Consider the following 18,508-nt stretch of genomic DNA (forward strand, 5'->3'; position numbering starts at 1 on the left):
AAGAAACTGCATCAACTAATGGGCAAAATAACCAGCTAACATCATATGACAGGATAAAATTCACACACAACAATATTAACTTTAAATGTAAATGGGCTAAATGCCCCAATTAAAAGACACAGACTGGCAAATTGGATAAAGAGTCAAGACCCATCAGTGTGCTGTATTCAGGAGACCCATCTCATGTGCAGAGACACACATAGGCTCAAAATAAAGGGATGGAGGAAGATCTACCAAGCAAATGGAAAGCAAAAAAATAGCAGGGGTTGCCATCCTAGTCTCTGATAAAACAGACTTTCAACTAGCAAATATTAAAAAGGAGACAAAGAAGGGCATTATATAATGGTAAAGGGATCAATGCAACAAGAAGAACTAACTATCCTAAATATATATGCACCCAATACAGGAGCACCCAGATTCATAAAGCAAGTTCTTAGAGACTTACAAAGAGACTTAGACTCCCACACAATAATAGTGGGAGACTTTAACACCCCACTGTCAATATTAGATAGATCAACAAGACAGAAAATTAACAGGATATTCAGGACCTGAACTCAGCTCTGGACCAAACAGACCTAATAGACATCCACAGAACTCTCCACCCCAAATCAACAGAATATACATTCTTCTCAGCACCACATCACACTTACTCCAAAACTGACCACATAGTTGGAAGTAAAGCACTCCTCAGCAAATGTAAAAGAAAAGAAATCACAACAAACTGTCTCTCAGACCACAGTGCAATCAAAATAGAACTCAGGATTAAGAAACTCACTCAAAACCACACAACTACATGGAAACTGAACAACCTGCTCCTGAATGACTACTGGGTAAATAACGAAATGAAGGCAGAAATAAAGATGTTCTTTGAAACCAATGAGAAAAAAGACACAATGTACCAGAATCTCTGGGACACATTTAAAGCACTGCTTAGAGGGAAATTTATAGCACTAAATGCCCACAAGACAAAGCAGGAATTGGCCAGGCGTGGTGGCTCATGCCTGTAATCCCAGCACCTTGGGAGGCTGAGGCGGGCGGATCACGAGGTCAGGAGATGGAGACAATCCTGGCTAACACAGTGAAACCCTGTCTCTACTAAAAATACAAAAAATTAGCCAGGCATGGTGGTGGGTACCTGTAGTCCCGGCTACTTGGGAGGCTGAGACAGGACAATGGCATGAACCCCGGAGGTGGAGCTTGCAGTGAGCCAAAATCATGCCACTGCACTCCAGCCTGGGCGACAGAGTGAGACTCCATCTCACAAAAAAAAAAAAAAAAAAAAAAAAGAGAGAGAAAGCAGGAAAGATCTAAAATCGACACCCTAACATCACAATTAAAAGAACTAGAGAAGCAAGAGCAGACACATTCAAAAGCTAACAGAAGGTGAGAAATAACTAAGATCAGAGCAGAACTGAAGGAGATAGAGACACAAAAAACCCTTCAAAATATCAATGAATCCAGGAGCTGGTTTGTTGCAAAGATAAACAAAACTGATAGACCACTAGCAAGACTAATAAAGAAGAAAAGAGAGAAGAATCACATAGACGCAACAAAAAATGATAAAGGGGATCTCACTACCAACCCCACAGAAATACATACTACCATCAGAGAATACTATAAACACCCCTACACAAATAAACCAGAAAATCTAGAAGAAATGGATAAATTCCTGGACACATACAACCTCCAAAGAGTAAACCAGGAAGAAGTTGAATCTCTGAATAGACCATTAACAGGCTCTGAAATTGAGGTAATACTTAATGGCCTACCAACCAAAAGAAGTTCAGGACCAGACGGATTCACGGCCGAATTCTACCAGAGATACAAAGAGGAGCTGATACCATTCCTTCTGAAACTATTTCAGTCAATAGAAAAAGAGGGAATCCTTCCTAACTCATTTTTTGAGGCCAGCATCATCCTGATACCAAAGCCTGGCAGAGACAAAACAAAAAAAGAGAATTTTAGACCAAAATCCCTGATGAACATTGATGCAAAAATCCTCAGTAAAAAACTGGCAAACTGAATCCAGCAGCACATTAAAAATCTTATCCACCACGATCAAGTCGGCTTCATCCCTGGGATGCAAGGCTGGTTCAACATACACAAATCAATAAATGTAATCCATCACATAAACAGAACCAAAGACAAAAACCACATGATTATCTCAATAGATGCAGAAGAGGCCTTTGACAAAATTCAACAGCCCTTCATGCTAAAAACTCTCAATAAACTAGGTATTGATGGAATGTATCTCAAAATAATAAGAGCTATTTATGACAAACCCACAGCCAATATCGTACTGAATGGGCAAAAACTGGAAGCATTCCCTCTGAAAACTGGCACAAGACAGGGATGCCCTCTCTCACCACTCCTATTCAACATAGTGTTGGAAGTTCTGGCCAGGGCAATCAGGCAAGAGAAAGAAATAAAGGTATTCAATTAGGAAAAGAGGAAGTCAAATTGTCCCTGTTTGCAGATGACATGATTGCATATTTAGAAAACCCCACCATCTCAGCCCAAAATCTCCTTAAGCTGATAAGCAACTTCAGCAAACTCTCAGGATACAAAATCAATGTGCAAAAATCACAAGCATTCTTATACACCAATAATAGACAAACAGAGAGCCAACTCATGAGAGAACTCCCATTCACAATTGCTACAAAGAGAATAAAATACCTAGGAATCCAACTTACAGGGGATGTGAAGGACCTCTTCAAGGAGAACTACAAACCACTGCTCAATGAAATAAAAGAGGACACAAACAAATGGAAGAACATTCCATGCTCATGGATAGGAAGAATCAATACCGTGAAAATGGCCATACTGCCCAAGGTAATTTATAGATTCAATGCCATCCCCATCAAGCTACCAATGACTTTCTTCACAGAATTGGTAAAAACTACTTTAAAGTTCATATGGAACCAAAAAAGAGCCCACATTGCCAAGACAATCCTAGGCAAAAAGAACAAAGCTGGAGCAATCACGCTACCTGACTTCAAACTATACTACAAAGCTACAGTAACCAAAACAACATGGTACTGGTACCAAAACAGAGATATAGACCAATGGAACAGAACACAGCCCTCAGAAATAACACCACACATCTACAACCATCTGGTCTTTGACAAACCTGACAAAAACAAGAAATGGGGAAAGGATTCCCTATTTAATAAATGGTGCTGGGAAAACTGGCTAGCCATATGTAGAAAGCTAAAACTGGATCCCTTCCTTATACCTTATACAAAAATTAATTCAAGATGGATTAAAGACTTAAATGTTAGACCTAAAACCATAAAAACCCTAGAAGAAAACCTAGGCAATACCATTCAGGACATAGACATGGGCAAGGACTTCATGACTAAAACACCAAAAGCAATGGCAACAAAAGCCAAAATAGACAAATGGGATCTAATTAACCTAAAGAGCTTCTGCACAGCAAAAGAAACTACCATCAGATTGAACAGGCAGCCTACAGAATGGGAGAAAATTTTTGCAATCTACCCATCTGACAAAGGGCTAATATCCAGAATCTACGGAGAACTTAAACAAATTTACAAGAAAAAAACAACCCCATCAAAAAGTGGGCAAAGGATATGAACAGACACTTCTCAAAAGAAGACATTTATGCAGCCAACAGACACATGAAAAAATGCTCATCATCACTGTCCATCAGAGAAATGCAAATCAAAACCACAATGATATACCATCTCACACCAGTTAGAATGGAGATCATTAAAAAGTCAGGAAACAACAGATGCTGGAGAGGATGTGGAGAAATAGGAATGCTTTTACACTGTTGGTGGGAGTGTAAACTAGTTCAACCATTGTGGAGGACAGTGTGGCGATTCCTCAAGGATCTAGAACTAGAAATACCATTTGACCCAGCAATACCATTACTGGGTATATACCCAAAGCATTATAAATCAATGCTGCTATAAAGACACATGCACACATAGGTTTACTGTGGCACTATTCACAATAGCAAAAACTTGGAACCAACCCAAATGTCCATCAATGATAGACTGGATTAAGAAAATGTGGCACATATACACCATGGAATACTATGCAGCCATAAAAAAGGATGAGTTCATGTCCTTTGCAGGGACATGGATGACGCTGGAAACCATCATTCTGAGCAAACTATCACAAGGACAGAAAAGCAAACACCACATGTTCTCACTCATAGGTGGGAATTGAACAATGAGAACACTTGGACACAGGGTGGGAAACATCACATACCAGGGCCTGTTGTGGGGTGGGAGGCAGGGGGAGGGACAGCATTAGGAGAAACACCTAGTGTACATGACAAGTTAATGGGTGCAGCAAACCAACATAGCACATGTATACCTATGTAACAAACCTGCACGTTGTGCATGTGTACCCTAGAACTTAAAGTATAATAAATAAATAAAATAGTTCTACCCCATAGGATTGTTTTGAGAATAGCACTGTCCAGAATAACTTTCTGAAATGATGAAAATGTTCAGTTGGGCGTGGTGGCCCATGCCTGTAATCCCAGCACTTTGGGAGGCCAAGGCAGGAGGATAGCTTGAGCCCAGGAGTTTGAGACCAGTCTGGGCAGCATAGTGAGACCCTGTCTTTGTCTTTATCTATATCTATCTATATCTATATCTATCTGTCTGTCTGTCTGTCTATCTACACACAGACACACACACACACACACACACACATACACATAAAGAAAATGTTCTATTTGAAAATGTCCAATATGGTAGCCACTACCCTAATGTGGTTATTGAACTCACATGAGATGCTCCAGAAATATTAAATGAATAAATTAAAATTTGATTGATCATAGATAGTCCCCTGATATGTTCCTGAAAACCTGTACAAAAAGCTCTGTATCCAAAAGGTGAACTTAAAGAAGTCATGAGGGGTGTTTCATTTCAGATAGCTAAATAAATAAGGTCTTTATTATATCTATTATATTTTCTGTCATTTTGTGCATGTACTATGAGGTGCTTTCTATTTATCATTAAACTGATGTAAGTATAACAGGCATCCACCTGAAGCCAGATTTTCTATTTTCACTATGGCTAATTTCTATCTTTGAGCCTATTGTAATTAATGAGACTAATGTTGCATTTTACTAGATTCAGCACTTTTTGTTTTTCACATCCTGGTATAAAATAAGGATAAAATATAATAAAATACTCAAATAATTGCATAAGCAGTGCCATACGAAGTTGATGCAATAACCAAAACTGACCTGTACCATATGGTAGCACAAAGAATTTATTTATCAATAATCTGAAGCCAGAATTCAGTGTTTCAATGGTGGCTTAAGGTTACTAATATAAAATGTTTGATCATGCTCTGTGAAAATCAAATGTATGAACAATGAGAGCTGCCCATACCAAAGACAAGATGGAAGGTTTCTTCATGTAGTTTCAAATGATAATTTTATAAATATTTTATAGAATTATTTCATAATTATTTATATTGCAATGCCCATAAATATTATTTAAATATTGCCATGATAAATTGACTAAAAATGGTTACCAATAATTCATGCTTTTTAATTTTTTTGCTCTTGTCATTACAGGCACCATTCCTGCCTTAATCAATCTATTAAAAAGTTCCAAAATAAAACTGCAGTGCAAAACTGTTGGGTTATTGAGTAATATCTCAACCCACAAAAGTGCAGTGCATGCTTTGGTAGAAGCGGGAGGCATTCCATCTCTAATCAACCTACTGGTTTGTGATGAGCCTGAAGTACACTCTCGCTGTGCTGTCATTCTATATGATATTGCTCAATGTGAAAACAAGGATGTTATTGCCAAATATGTAAGTTCCTTTCATATACAATTATTTTTGACTGACAATAACTCCCTCATATAGAAGTTACAAAAATAGAAACCCATGTTACTATTCAGTGACAAAACTCTCAGGGAAGAATACAGCAGGGAAAAGGGAGAGAGAGGGCGCCTGATGAAAACTCCACCGAAAAGTTGGCATTTGAGTACAGTCCAGAAGTAGATGAGGGAGTATTTTCATAAGTTAGTGTATGTTGATTGCTTCTTGCTGTTTACCAATTACAGTGCAGTGTCTACAATGGCAAATATTTCCTAATGGGGCAATATATTCAATTAATCTCATTTGCTTCACTTAGATAGCTGTATTAACTGTCACATAATGTATCTTATCAGTAGACACATTTGTTTGTGGCACTCATTCTCTCCCAAGTAGTTATTTACAGCAAGAAAGATTACAGACTTGTGTTTCTTTTTTTCTTTTTTTTTTTGAAACAGTCTTGCTCTGTCACCAGGCTGGGGTGCAATGGTGCAATCTTGGCTCACTGCAACCTCCACCTCGTGGGTTCAAGTGATTCTCCTGCCTCATCCTCCCGAGTAGCTGGAACTACAGGCACGTGCCACCACGCCTGGCTAATTTTTGTATTTTTAGTAGAGATGGGGTTTCACCATGTTGGCCAGGATGGTCTTGATCTCTTGACCTTGTGATCCACCTGCCTCGGCCTCCCAAAGTGCTGGGATTACAGGCATGAGCCACCATGCCCGGCCAACTTGTATTTCTAAATAAAGATTACATTTATCTTAAACAAATTCAAATGTAATTTTTTTTGTTTATTTTTAGAATGGAATCCCAAGTCTGATAAATCTATTGAACTTAAACATAGAAAATGTGCTAGTAAATGTAATGAACTGTATACGGGTATTATGTATAGGAAATGAAAACAATCAAAGAGCTGTGAGAGAACATAAAGGCCTCCCATATCTTATCAGATTTCTGAGTTCTGATTCAGGTGAGCTTCTATCTCTGTATTATTTTATAATGACCAGATATATTAAGTGAAGCAAACATGGGATTGGACTTGTCCTATATGAATAGATGTCCCGAATCTGTTTTTGAATAGATCTAAACATGTGTAATATGACCTTAATATCCAAAACACAATTTATTTATTTTTCCTAACGGCTAAACTATGTAGATACAGTTAAATTTATTTATATTTTATTTTATTTTTCTCAAGACAGAGTCTCACTCTGTCGCCCAGGCTGGAGTGCAGTGGTGTGATCTCAGCTCACTGCAAACTCCGCCTCCCGGGTTAAAGAAATTCTTCTGTCTTAGCCTCCTGAGTAGCTGGGATTACAGGCATGCACCACCACATCCGGCTAATTTTTGTATTTTTAGTAGAGACAGGGTTTCACCATGTTGGCCAGGCTGGTCTCAAACTCCTGACCTTGTGATCTACCCGACTCAGCCTCCCAAAGTGTTGGGATTACAAGTATGAGCCACCATGCCTGGCAGATAATGATTAAATTTAAACTGCTGGGCTTATAAAAATAATTGACTCTCAAAGGCATATTCTTTAAAAAAGTTTAATTAGACATGTTTATCAATGGAAATATTGGCATGGATGATTTTAGAAATACATATAATATGCCTAGGAGAGTATATGCTACCTTGGGTGAATAGTACATATTGATAGTAACATATTGATCATGGGTAGCTATTTTGCAAGTGACAACAAGGGCTTCAGATTTGTTAGATATTTGATGTCAAAATTCAAGTTTATCAGGAAGCATTAGGCCAATTATCAGTTCCTAAAGTGCATCTCAGTACCAAGAACATCAAAAGCCATGAGGCAGTTTCAGCAGCTACTGCAAATGGTCTCCTGGGTTCTGGAAGAATAATCTCATTCCAGTTAGCACATGTAACAGGTAAGTTCCAAATATACGGTTTTCCCCAAATTTGGGGGTAGAGAAAATTGAGAAGAACTTGCTCATTTTCTTCCTGCTCAGTGTATCATTTGGCTTCCTCTTGCAGTTCACCAGGAATAAATACAAAATAAATATATTGGTTAAATGTAAGTCAAGATTAAGAATAAGGGGAATGTAGAAGCGATCTTTCCTTTACTTTAAAACTTCAAATTTAAGCAAGTGTCACCTTCTAAGAACCTCTATCGTGTGGTGACATCATTTGAAAGCCCTCTCCCTTCATAACAAATTCCTTATGCTCTCTCTGTTCAAGTGTTCTTCCATCGCTTACTATGCTCTACTTTATCCTTTAAGAATAGCATCAGAGGCCAGGCGCGGTGGCTCACACCTATAATCCCAGTATTTTGGGAGGCTGAGGCGGATCACCTGAGGTCAGGAGTTCGAGACCACCTGGCCAACATGGTGAAACCCTCTCTCTACTAAAATACAAAAATCAGCTGGTTGTGGTGGTGCACGCCTGTAATCTCAGCTACTTGGGAGGCTGAGGCAGGAGAATTGCCTGAACCCGGGAGGCGGAGGTTGCAGTGGGCTGAGATTGTACCACTGCACTCTAGCCTGGGCAACAGAGTGAGACTCCATCTCAAAAAAAAAAAAAAAAAAAAAAGGAAAAAAGAATAGCATTAGAGAGGGTCAGCTTTTATGTATATTTTAAACATATAATTTTTACTCATTTATAGTCATTCTTTATCTCTTTTTTTGTTTGTGTTTTATCTAACTAATTAAATTTTAAAGATAGGGACTAGGTCTTCTCTTTCTGTTTTCCTTTTCTCAATCCCAGATGCTGTAACAAAGTACAAATTGTAGCAACAATTTGAATAAATAAATAATAAATGAGTTCATGAAAGAAAACTATAGCACTGGGTGTGGTAGCTCACGCCTGTAATCCCAGCACTTTGGGAGGCCAAGGTGGGCGGATCACAAGGTCAGGAGATCAAGACCATCCTGGCCAACATGGTGAAAACCTGTCTCTACTAAAAATACAAAAAAATTAGCTGGGTGTGGTGGCGCGTGCCTGTAATCCCAGTTACTTGAGAGGCTGAGCAGGATAATCGCTTGAAGCTGGGAGGCAGAGGTTGCAGTGAGCCGAGATCGCGCCACTGCACTCCAGCCTGGCAACAGAGAGAGACACTGTCTAAAAAAAAAAAAAAAAGAAAAGAAAACTATAGTATGAAATAAATTATTGAAATAAAAGTATTTTTTCCTACACCATAATCTACATTATCTCCTCACTCCAAGGAAGAGAACTTAATTTTGAAATAAATTTTAATTATTTTTTCCTTTTAGGTAAGCCTCCCTATATAACTTTAGTGCTTTAGCAAATAGTCCTCTTGGATGTTAGCTGGGTTGTTAAGGTATAGGAGATCACAAAGGCATATTATTAATTCCAGTGTCTTCTTTACCATGTGAGCTACTCTAAGATTTCATGTATTAAAATGGCCCCAAAGTAGATTCACATACAGTTTCTTGAAAAGATGGATTTGTTAACATCTCCTTGGTCTGAGTCTCTATGCCCAGAGCAAGCCTACCCTTGCTAAGTTTGGTTTGTTTTAGGCCTTTCCTTCACCCATTTAGCTGCTTGTATGCACATTCTTATATACATGTATTCATGTATGCATGCTTTCATTCCTACAATGCTTCTGATTTCATATGGTACCCTACTTTCCTGTTCTGTGTTAATAACAAAAGTTTATATGACACCACCACAGAAACTCAAATATGTAACAAAAGCATACAAAATGCTTTTTCAGTTTCAAACTGAGAAAAACTTAAAAGATCACCTCATTTTTTTTTCTTGGAATGATTATTCACATATTTCTGCAGAAATTGATTTTCTCCAGACCCTTTGTGATGTTATACAATATGTAGTATTATGTACTCCTTACATTCTAAAATCTGAAAACTTTGGAATTATGACCCCAAAAGTTGTAGATAAAGTCTGCCTTCACCGTTAGTCCTCCTTTAGCCAACTCTTAAAGTTGGAGTTCCTTAAGCTTCCATTCTTGTCATACTGCTGCTTTCATCCAGCATACTCTTCTTTACCTCTTATTCACTCCAAAGGAACTCTACTAGGGTTACAATCTATTCTTCACAGTTCTTTATCCACATCTCTGACGTCTTCCCTGAGCTTTAGAGCTACTTTGGATTACTGAATAGCTTAGTAAAGACACTTCCATTCCTTTCAGAATTTGGGTCCAAATGAGAAATAGACAGGAATCAAATAAAGATCAAAACTTCAGCATTATTGTTGGAAAGCTTGCTTTGAGAAAACAACAAAAAGTGCCAAAAAGAACCTAAACCATGCATTTGCAATGACTCATTCTTCAAACTAAAAAATTATGTAACTCACTATTCTTCTCATGGGGAAGAATGAGTAAGGGGTAAATGTTTATTCTTAACATTTCTGAGTTGGCCATGGGTAGAGGAATTTCTACTTTTTGTACTGATTCAGGAATAGTGGGTAAGGGAAAGAATGGTTTCCCCCACACTCTCTTAATTTTATTAATCTTTCAGGGTTAACATTCCAAGTGTTACTTGAGTGATCTGACTAAAATGTAAAGTTGATCATATCTTCTTCTTTAAATTATTCAGTGACTCTCTATCACCTAGGATATGATCCACATTTCCAGCATGGCCTATAGCCCTTTTTACTTCCCTACTTCAAGAGGAAATGACCTTCCTGTCACTCCCTTTTTCTCTGATATTACTCTCAAGTAATATTGAACTTATTGCTTTGTTCTTTACTCTGGCCTTTCCTTTTGTTCGACAAGGTCAAGGACCTTGTTTTGTTGGTTCACCTTTATTTCCCTAGTGCCTGGGACAGTGTCTAGCACATAGCTATTCAATAAATATGCATTAAATAAATGATTAGATGATTAAATGAATAAAATACTCATAACAATAAAAATAGTCAATATGTTTGACATAAATTGATATAAAGTGGGTATAGAAGTTGGTATGAACAATAAGGCCTTAACAGAGAGATAATTAACCTTGATAGTATATGAAAAAACAAATGCTGGATTATAGAGCATCTAAAGGATATAGTTAGCTACATGAATGCACAAACACTTTTCTATTTAGTTTTGCTTTTGGAAACATATTGATATTCTACATAATAAAAAAATTAAATCTACAAGGCTGGGGGAAATGAAAACTGAAATAAATTGTATAATTAGATTTAAAAAGAAAAGAAATAATGAATACAAATAATTTTAAACACAGTGCATTATATACCATCTTTCTAAGGGTAAACACAAAACAAACTACACACAGCTTTTGAGTTCTTTTTAGTGAGCTTGTATGTCATAATGATATGGGTAGAACAATTCTGAACCCATATGATAAGTACCATAGGACTAAAGAAATGAATAAATGTGTTGATATTATTGGGTTCTTACTGTGCAAAGAAATGTGCAGAATGTAGGAAAACAATAAACCCTGTGGGGTTGGATTGGAATTGGAAATGTATGTGTGTATGTATGAGTGTGTGTATACACATATACATATATATGTATACATATTTTATATATATGGATTTATACACACACACACACACACACACACACACACACATATATATGATCCAGAAGCAATAATATTCCAGTAGCAATGAGCATACCGAGCACCCAAATCTTGGTTTCTAAATATCATCCCTCATTAAAAGGAACCAGAGCTTCTTGGAGAAATAGTTGATTCCAGGGCAGGGGCAGAGAAGGTATATGGTGAGTCAGGAACATCATCATATGGTGACAGAAAGTAATAAAATCCTTTTTTTTACTATCTATATCTATAGGCATATCTATAGGACACAAGGACAACCTGAAGGGGCTCCCACTGGCCAAATCTTAGACAATTTTGAGTACCAACATAAGTAAGAAAGTACACCGGGCACAGTGGCTCATGCCTATAATCCCAGCACTTTGCGGGGCCAAGACGGGCAAATAGCTTGAGCTCATGAGTTCAACACCAGCCTGGGCAACATGGCAAAACCTCATCTCTACTAAAAATGCAAAAATTAGCTGGGCATGGTGGCACATGCCTGTATTCCCAGCTACTTGGGAGGCTGAGGTGGGAGGATCGCTTGAGCCTGGGAGGCAGAGATTGCAGTGAGCTGAGTTCATGTCATTGCATTCCAGCCTGGGTGACAGAGCGAGACCTTGTCTCAAAAAAGAAAAGAAAAGAAAAGTAAAGGGTTGAATAAAATAGGAACCTGTGCCCTCATCCTGATAACAACTGGATAAACAAGGAAACAAATAAATAGAGAATAAGGTAGGGCTCTTCCTTATAGCAGAATGTCAATTGACAAATGTGAAGGGGTGGTAGATTTGGAAAATTAGTATTTTGCAAACAGCATAGTAAAGATTGGTTCAGGCAAAAATTATAAATGGTTGCTAAATCTTGGGGGCAAATTTTGATATTTACATGGTCTTAAAGTGTTTTGCTCCTTATTAGTTGCAAGAGGGGAAAATAGCAACTATACAGTAGAGAAACTGGGTGATCAAAATTAACATCACCAATGAGGAATAGATGGACATTATATAACTCCACAGAGGATATCCCCAGAACGTAATGTCACTTTTTTTTTTTTGAAATGAGGTTGCTATGTTGCCCGGGCTGATCTTGAACCCCTGGGCTCAAGCAGTCCTCCCACCTTAGCCTCCTGCATAGCTGGGATTACAGGCATGCACCACTGCACCCAAGCCATAATGTCATTTTAAAAATATTCTGGATGGAGGTGCATATCTTGAGTCATGAGGAAACGTCAAACAAACCCAAATTGAGGAAAATTCTCTAAACTAAATGACCCATATTCATTAAAAATGTCTATGTCATAAGAGACCAAAAAACCCCTGAGAAAAGGTTCCAGATAATAGAACACTAAAGAGACATGACTAAGTGCAATACATGGTCCTGGACTGGATCCTGTACTGGAAGAAAGTAAATGTGATAAAGGACATTACTAGGAAAATCAACACAATATGATTAAAGTATTGCATCTACTAATTGCCTTGAAGTTACATAAAAGGATAGGCTTGTTTTTAGTAAATACACACTAGACTATTAAAGAGATAAAAGGCCATGATGTATGCACGCAACATACCCTCAAATTTAGAAAAGTAAATTATATAGATAAATGGATAGAAAAACCAATATGGCAATATATTAAAAATTATAAATCCAGGTAAAGGTATACAGGAATTCTCTGACTTATTCTTACAACTTTTCTATAAGTTAAAAAAATGCAACTTGTTAAAATATAGGAAAATGTTTAGACTCACTAATACCAAAAATGCAAAACAAGATGAGACAGCATTTTTTCTATCAAATTTGAGCAAAGTTGATGTATTTATTTTTAATGATAATACCCATGTTCAAAAAAACACAGTGTAACTGGTTAAAAGAATATAGGAGAATGTTTAGAATCACCAGTACCAAAAATACAAAACAAAATGAGACAGCTATCAAATTAGCAAAGTTTACATATTTATTTTTAATGATAATACTCATACTCAAACACAGTAACATTGATACTTTTGAACTCTGATTATGGAAGGCTAAGACACTATTATCATTTTTGATAAGCAGTTTACCGAGATGTACTGAATTATTCCGGTAATTCCTCTACAAAAAACACAAAAATTAGCCGGGTGTGGTGGTGCACACCTGTAGTCCCAGCTACTCAGGAGGCTGAGGTGGGAGGATGGTGGAGGTTGTAGTGAGCTGAGATCACACACACCACTGCACTCCAGCCTGGGTGATAGAGCCAAACCTTGTCTCAAAAAAAAAAAAAAAAAAAAAAGGGTGGTGGGGGAGGGAATGTTTTAATTGTAAGTAAAAATGCAGGCTATTGTTTTAAAATACAACTATATCAAATACATCTATAACTATCTAAATCTATCTTCATAAGAAATAGTACATGAGATTATGCCAAATGTTTGATTGTGTTTAGGTGGTAAATCTAGCCAGTTTTGTTTATTTCTATTTTTCTTTATTTTCTCTAAGCTTTTTATAAATTTGATTTTATAATATGGGAAACTAATGATATGCTGCACTTTGATATTCTTATTTTTCATAAGGTTTATTTAACTTGTTCTTAAATTCATTTGAAGATGTATTGAAGGCTGTATCTTCTGCTGCAATTGCTGAGGTTGGGCGTGACAATAAGGAAATTCAGGATGCTATAGCTATGGAGGGAGCGATTCCTCCTCTGGTGGCTCTTTTTAAAGGGAAACAAATTAGTGTCCAAATGAAAGGTGCAATGGCTGTGGAATCACTGGCAAGTCACAACGCTCTTATACAGAAAGCATTTCTGGAAAAATCATTAACTAAATATCTTTTAAAACTCCTAAAGGTAGGAATTTTATGATTACTGGTCATTTTTCTTAGATGATGTATTCTATTTTGAATTGTTAAGTGAATAGAAAAACTAAACCAATTCTAGAATAAACATTTTATAAAATACGCATTCCTAAAATGTTCAATAAATGTTCACTGAATTAATGAAATATTTTTAAAAATAGGCATTTCAAATAGATGTTAAGGAACAAGGAGCTGTTGCACTTTGGGCCTTGGCAGGACAAACACTAAAACAACAAAAATATATGGCAGAACAAATTGGATACAGCTTTATAATAAATATGCTTTTGTCACCATCAGCTAAAATGCAGTATGTTGGTAAGTTATTTTCCTTATTTTATTTTTATTTTTTAGAGACAGGATCCTGCTCTGTTGCCCAGCCTGGTGTGCAGTGGCACAATTATAGCTCATTGCAGCCTCAAACCCCTGGGCTCAAGTGATCCTCTTGCCTCAGCTTCCCAAGTAGCTGGGATTACAAGTGTGAGCCACCGTGTCCTCTGCATAATGTAGAACAGGGCACTGGAGTATCATACATGTATCTTGCTTTTCTTTATCAGGAGGTGAAGCTGTCATAGCTCTAAGTAAGGACAGCAGGATGCATCAAAATCAAATATGTGAAGGGAATGGAATTGCACCATTGGTTCGCTTACTAAGAATTAGTACGATTGCTGAAGGCACACTTCTCAGTGTCATCAGAGCAGTGGGATCCATTTGTATTGGTTTGTATACTTATTCTCAATTTCTTAAATATCTGTAAGAACAAGAACAGATTGGGCAGAGAAGTGGAAATTAATCTCTCTTCCTCTCTATCCCCACTGTTTGAGCCCTAAATGGTATTTAATGTATAAAAGACTATTATAACTTTTAAAGTTTGTCTAAGAACTTGGTCAGTAAAAGTGGTATAATTAAGAATCTTATATCAGTCTTGCTCTTGAACAATGGCTAGAAAGGAAAATTAGGACAATAAGCCTTGGCTATTTTGACTGCAAGCAATCTCTTTTTTAAGTTTAAGAGGAAAATAGTTCTTTTGAATCTCAAGAACTATATGTTTTTGAAGATATAGAAGAGTTTCTAATGCTGGAGCACATTGTTGAATGTCTCTGTAATGATCATTTGTTTATATAACATAGAATTCATTGCAAAGGAATTGACATTTTGGGGTACCTGAGAAAATGTGGAACTGTCAGTTGTGACCCACCAAAAGTTAAAATTTGGGTTCTTGCTGACCTTGATGAATGCAGGGTGCTGATTATAGACTCCTTGCAAACAAGAGGAAAAATCTTTATTTCCAGATCACTGAATTTCCTCAAAAATTGTCCAGCTGAATGAAGTATAATAGGAATTGATTCTCACATTTTTTTCTCTTTGCTTGCCAAAAGTTTCTTGCAGAAACTCATTCACAATTCCAAGATAATCAGCCAGAGAAGATGTTTCTTTTTTTTGGCCAGAGACTCTGACATAAATTACAGTTATTTCTAAAGTTCTACTAAATGATAATATATATGCAAGGTTGCCTGATATACATACACATGCACATAATCAAATTTCTTCTCATTAGTTCATTTCAAATCTGTCCACATCAGCTGTGCGTGTGTGTGTGTGTGTGTGTGTGTGGTGCGGGTGGGGGGTTTGTGGGGACAAAGGTGTTCTTTTTTCCTTCAAACTTCCCTAGATACAATATGTAGGTGACTTCTCTTCATTGTTCACTGAGAGGCTCAATCTTATATTTAACCCATTTATTTAGGGTTAACCCATTTATATAAACCCACTGTATATTTATTGTGACATTTAATATTAGCAAAAGAACAGAGTTAAAATTCTTTGTCCATGTTCACTAGAAAGAAATGAGTTTCTCAACAGGAAATTGCAAGGAGTGGAAAAAAAAAAAGAGAGAGAGTTGAGTTTCTCTGGTGAGTTTAGGCCTGCAATTTAAAGTAGTATGTTATAAAGAGACATAGTAAGATTATCTTGTTAGCGTGTATAATTTAAGAAACCAAGAAATTTTAACTTGGTGATTTACTCTAGTCATTTTTGTAGAAGTAAACTTTTTATAGAAAACAACAGAATTATGAACTTAAGTACCTCGCACGTAATATTTCTTCAATAAATGATAGCTATTAGTATTCCTTGGTAGTATAATATTTCTAATATCCTTTGCTTTGTGACTTTTAGGAAGCCACTCACAATTCTAATAAGGTTTCCATGTTTATTCACTTTGTCTTTTAAAAAATTAATTCAGGACTATTAAAATAGTGTCAATATAGCATACCCTTTTGTAACTTACTAACTGTATTACCTTAGAATGCTTTGTCAACCCAAAATATCAAGCTATGTTTGACTTTACCATTTGTAAGATGGAAAAAAATAATACCTCATTGGCGTGGACTCTTACAGGTGTAGCCCATACAAGCAATCCTGTCAGTCAACAATTTGTTGTAGATGAAAATGCCTTTCCAGTACTTATCCAACTACTAAGAAATCACCCTTCTCCTAACATTAAGGTATAAAGGTTTACATTGTTTTCTGATATGGTAAAAATTAACAAATATAATTTTAAGAAAATTTTGTATCTTTATTCAAGTTCATAAACATAAAAATATTTAATCTTTTAAACTAAATCCTATTTTTCTTGGAGAAATAAGCCAAAAATAAAAATAAAAATAAACAAAATCCTAGAAGTTTTAAAAAGTTTGCTTCAAACCATAAGATACTAGTAAATTTTATTAAAATAGGGTTTCTTCAAATATGACAAGAAAATCTTATGTTTTTACTCTTCAAATAAGATTTTCCTCAGATATTTGATTATTTATTCACAAAAGTTCTTTTCTACCTCCCCAGACATCAGTTGCTAAAACTGGGCGGCGATAGTGGGAATGTATGACTTATATGGGAATATATCTCAAATATTAGTGAATCTTGTCAGTACTACACTTCAGACCAGCCCTGCCTTCTGTCAAGCAGCTTCTGTTGGCTGGAGGTAATAGTTTTCTCAAGGCTGGACATTACAAAGAATTATTGTGAGTTGTTGAAGAGTCATTCAGTCTTCCATTTACTTCTACTAAAATGCCTTTAATAAAATGACATTTACATCTACTCAAATACTCTTACCCAGCTTTAGAAATTCAGGACATCTATAGATGGCCAGGCAAGAAATTATAACAGCAAAAAAAATTTTATTTTCAAAATTTGGTATGCGTGCTACTGGAGATGAGAAAATAGAAATAACATAGGAGGACAATATCTAAGTAAATATCATTGTTTCTTTTTCTTTTTCTTTTTCTTTTCTTTCTTTTTTTTTTTTTTTTGGAGGGACAGAATCTCGCTCTGTTGCCCAGGCTGGAGTGCAGCGGTGCCATCTCAGCTCACTGCAACCTCCACCTCCTGGGTTCAAGTGATTCTCCTGCCTCAGCCTCCTGAGTAGCTGGGATTACAGGTGTGCACCACAACGCTTGGCTAATTTTTGTATTTTTGTAGAGACGGGGTTTCACCATGTGGCCAGGCTGGTCTTGAATTCCTGACCTCAAGTGATCTTCCCGCCTCGGCCTCCCAAAGTGCTGGGATTAAGGTGTGAGCCACTGCACCCAGGCTGTTTCTTTTTTTAATATTTATTTATTTAATTTTTTAAAAATATTGAGATGGGGTATCTCACTGTCAGCCAGGCTAGAGTGCAGTAGTGCAATCTTGGCTCACTGCAGCCTCTGCCTCCCAGGGTACAGTGATCTTCCCACCTCAGCCTCCTGAGTAGCTGTGACTACAGGAGTGCACCACCATGCCTGGCTAATTTTTTGTATTTTTGTTGGAGATGGAGTTTCACTATTTTGCCCAGGCTGTTCTCGAATTCCTGGGCTCAAGAGATCCTCCACCTTGGCTTCCAAAGTGATGGGATTACAGGCATTAGCCACCACATCTGGTGCATTCTTTTAACAAATGTGTGTCTTATCATAAAAAATGTATCCCTCTATATTTCAGTACATATTTTCAATGAGTTTTGAAACTTGTTTAAATAGAACATAAATACATTTCAATACTTTTTCTCAAAAGATTCTATAATGGATAAAACATTTTGCAATAATTCAATAATCATACTTTTCAAATTCATAATGTTTTTCATAGAAATGCATAGTACAACACTTTAAAAACTTATCTACTGAGTCCCAATAATATGCAAAGTTCACCTTCCTAATGGGCTTCAGAATGTACATTAAATGGTTCCAGAACTAGAGGAGGAAAAATTAGTAGTACTATTTCTTAGTACTACTCCCCAAAGTTTTGCTTAAATTAATAGGTGCTGCAGGCCAGGTGCTTTGGCTCACGCCTGTAATCCCAGCACTTTAGGAGGCCAAAGCAGGCGGATCATGAGGTCAGGAGTTCGAGGCCAGCCTGGCCAACAT

General features: G+C 36.8%; 1 protein-coding gene across 3 annotated transcripts in view; it reads left to right on the forward strand.

The window, feature by feature from the left end:
- The window catches only part of ANKAR (ankyrin and armadillo repeat containing), a 75,292-nt gene that overhangs the window by 42,626 nt on the left and 14,158 nt on the right, over nucleotides 1–18,508 (forward strand). For all 3 annotated transcript variants that reach the window (XM_063595476.1, XM_008950582.7, XM_055108873.3), the window contains 6 exons: nucleotides 5,567–5,808; nucleotides 6,616–6,784; nucleotides 13,871–14,112; nucleotides 14,282–14,435; nucleotides 14,675–14,836; nucleotides 16,512–16,618. In XM_063595476.1, the coding sequence (XP_063451546.1) occupies nucleotides 5,567–5,808; nucleotides 6,616–6,784; nucleotides 13,871–14,112; nucleotides 14,282–14,435; nucleotides 14,675–14,836; nucleotides 16,512–16,618 (1,076 nt within the window). The remainder of the gene's footprint in view (nucleotides 1–5,566; nucleotides 5,809–6,615; nucleotides 6,785–13,870; nucleotides 14,113–14,281; nucleotides 14,436–14,674; nucleotides 14,837–16,511; nucleotides 16,619–18,508) is intronic.

Source organism: Pan paniscus, chromosome 13 (genome assembly GCF_029289425.2).
Source record: "Pan paniscus chromosome 13, NHGRI_mPanPan1-v2.0_pri, whole genome shotgun sequence".
Lineage (NCBI taxonomy): Eukaryota > Metazoa > Chordata > Mammalia > Primates > Hominidae > Pan > Pan paniscus.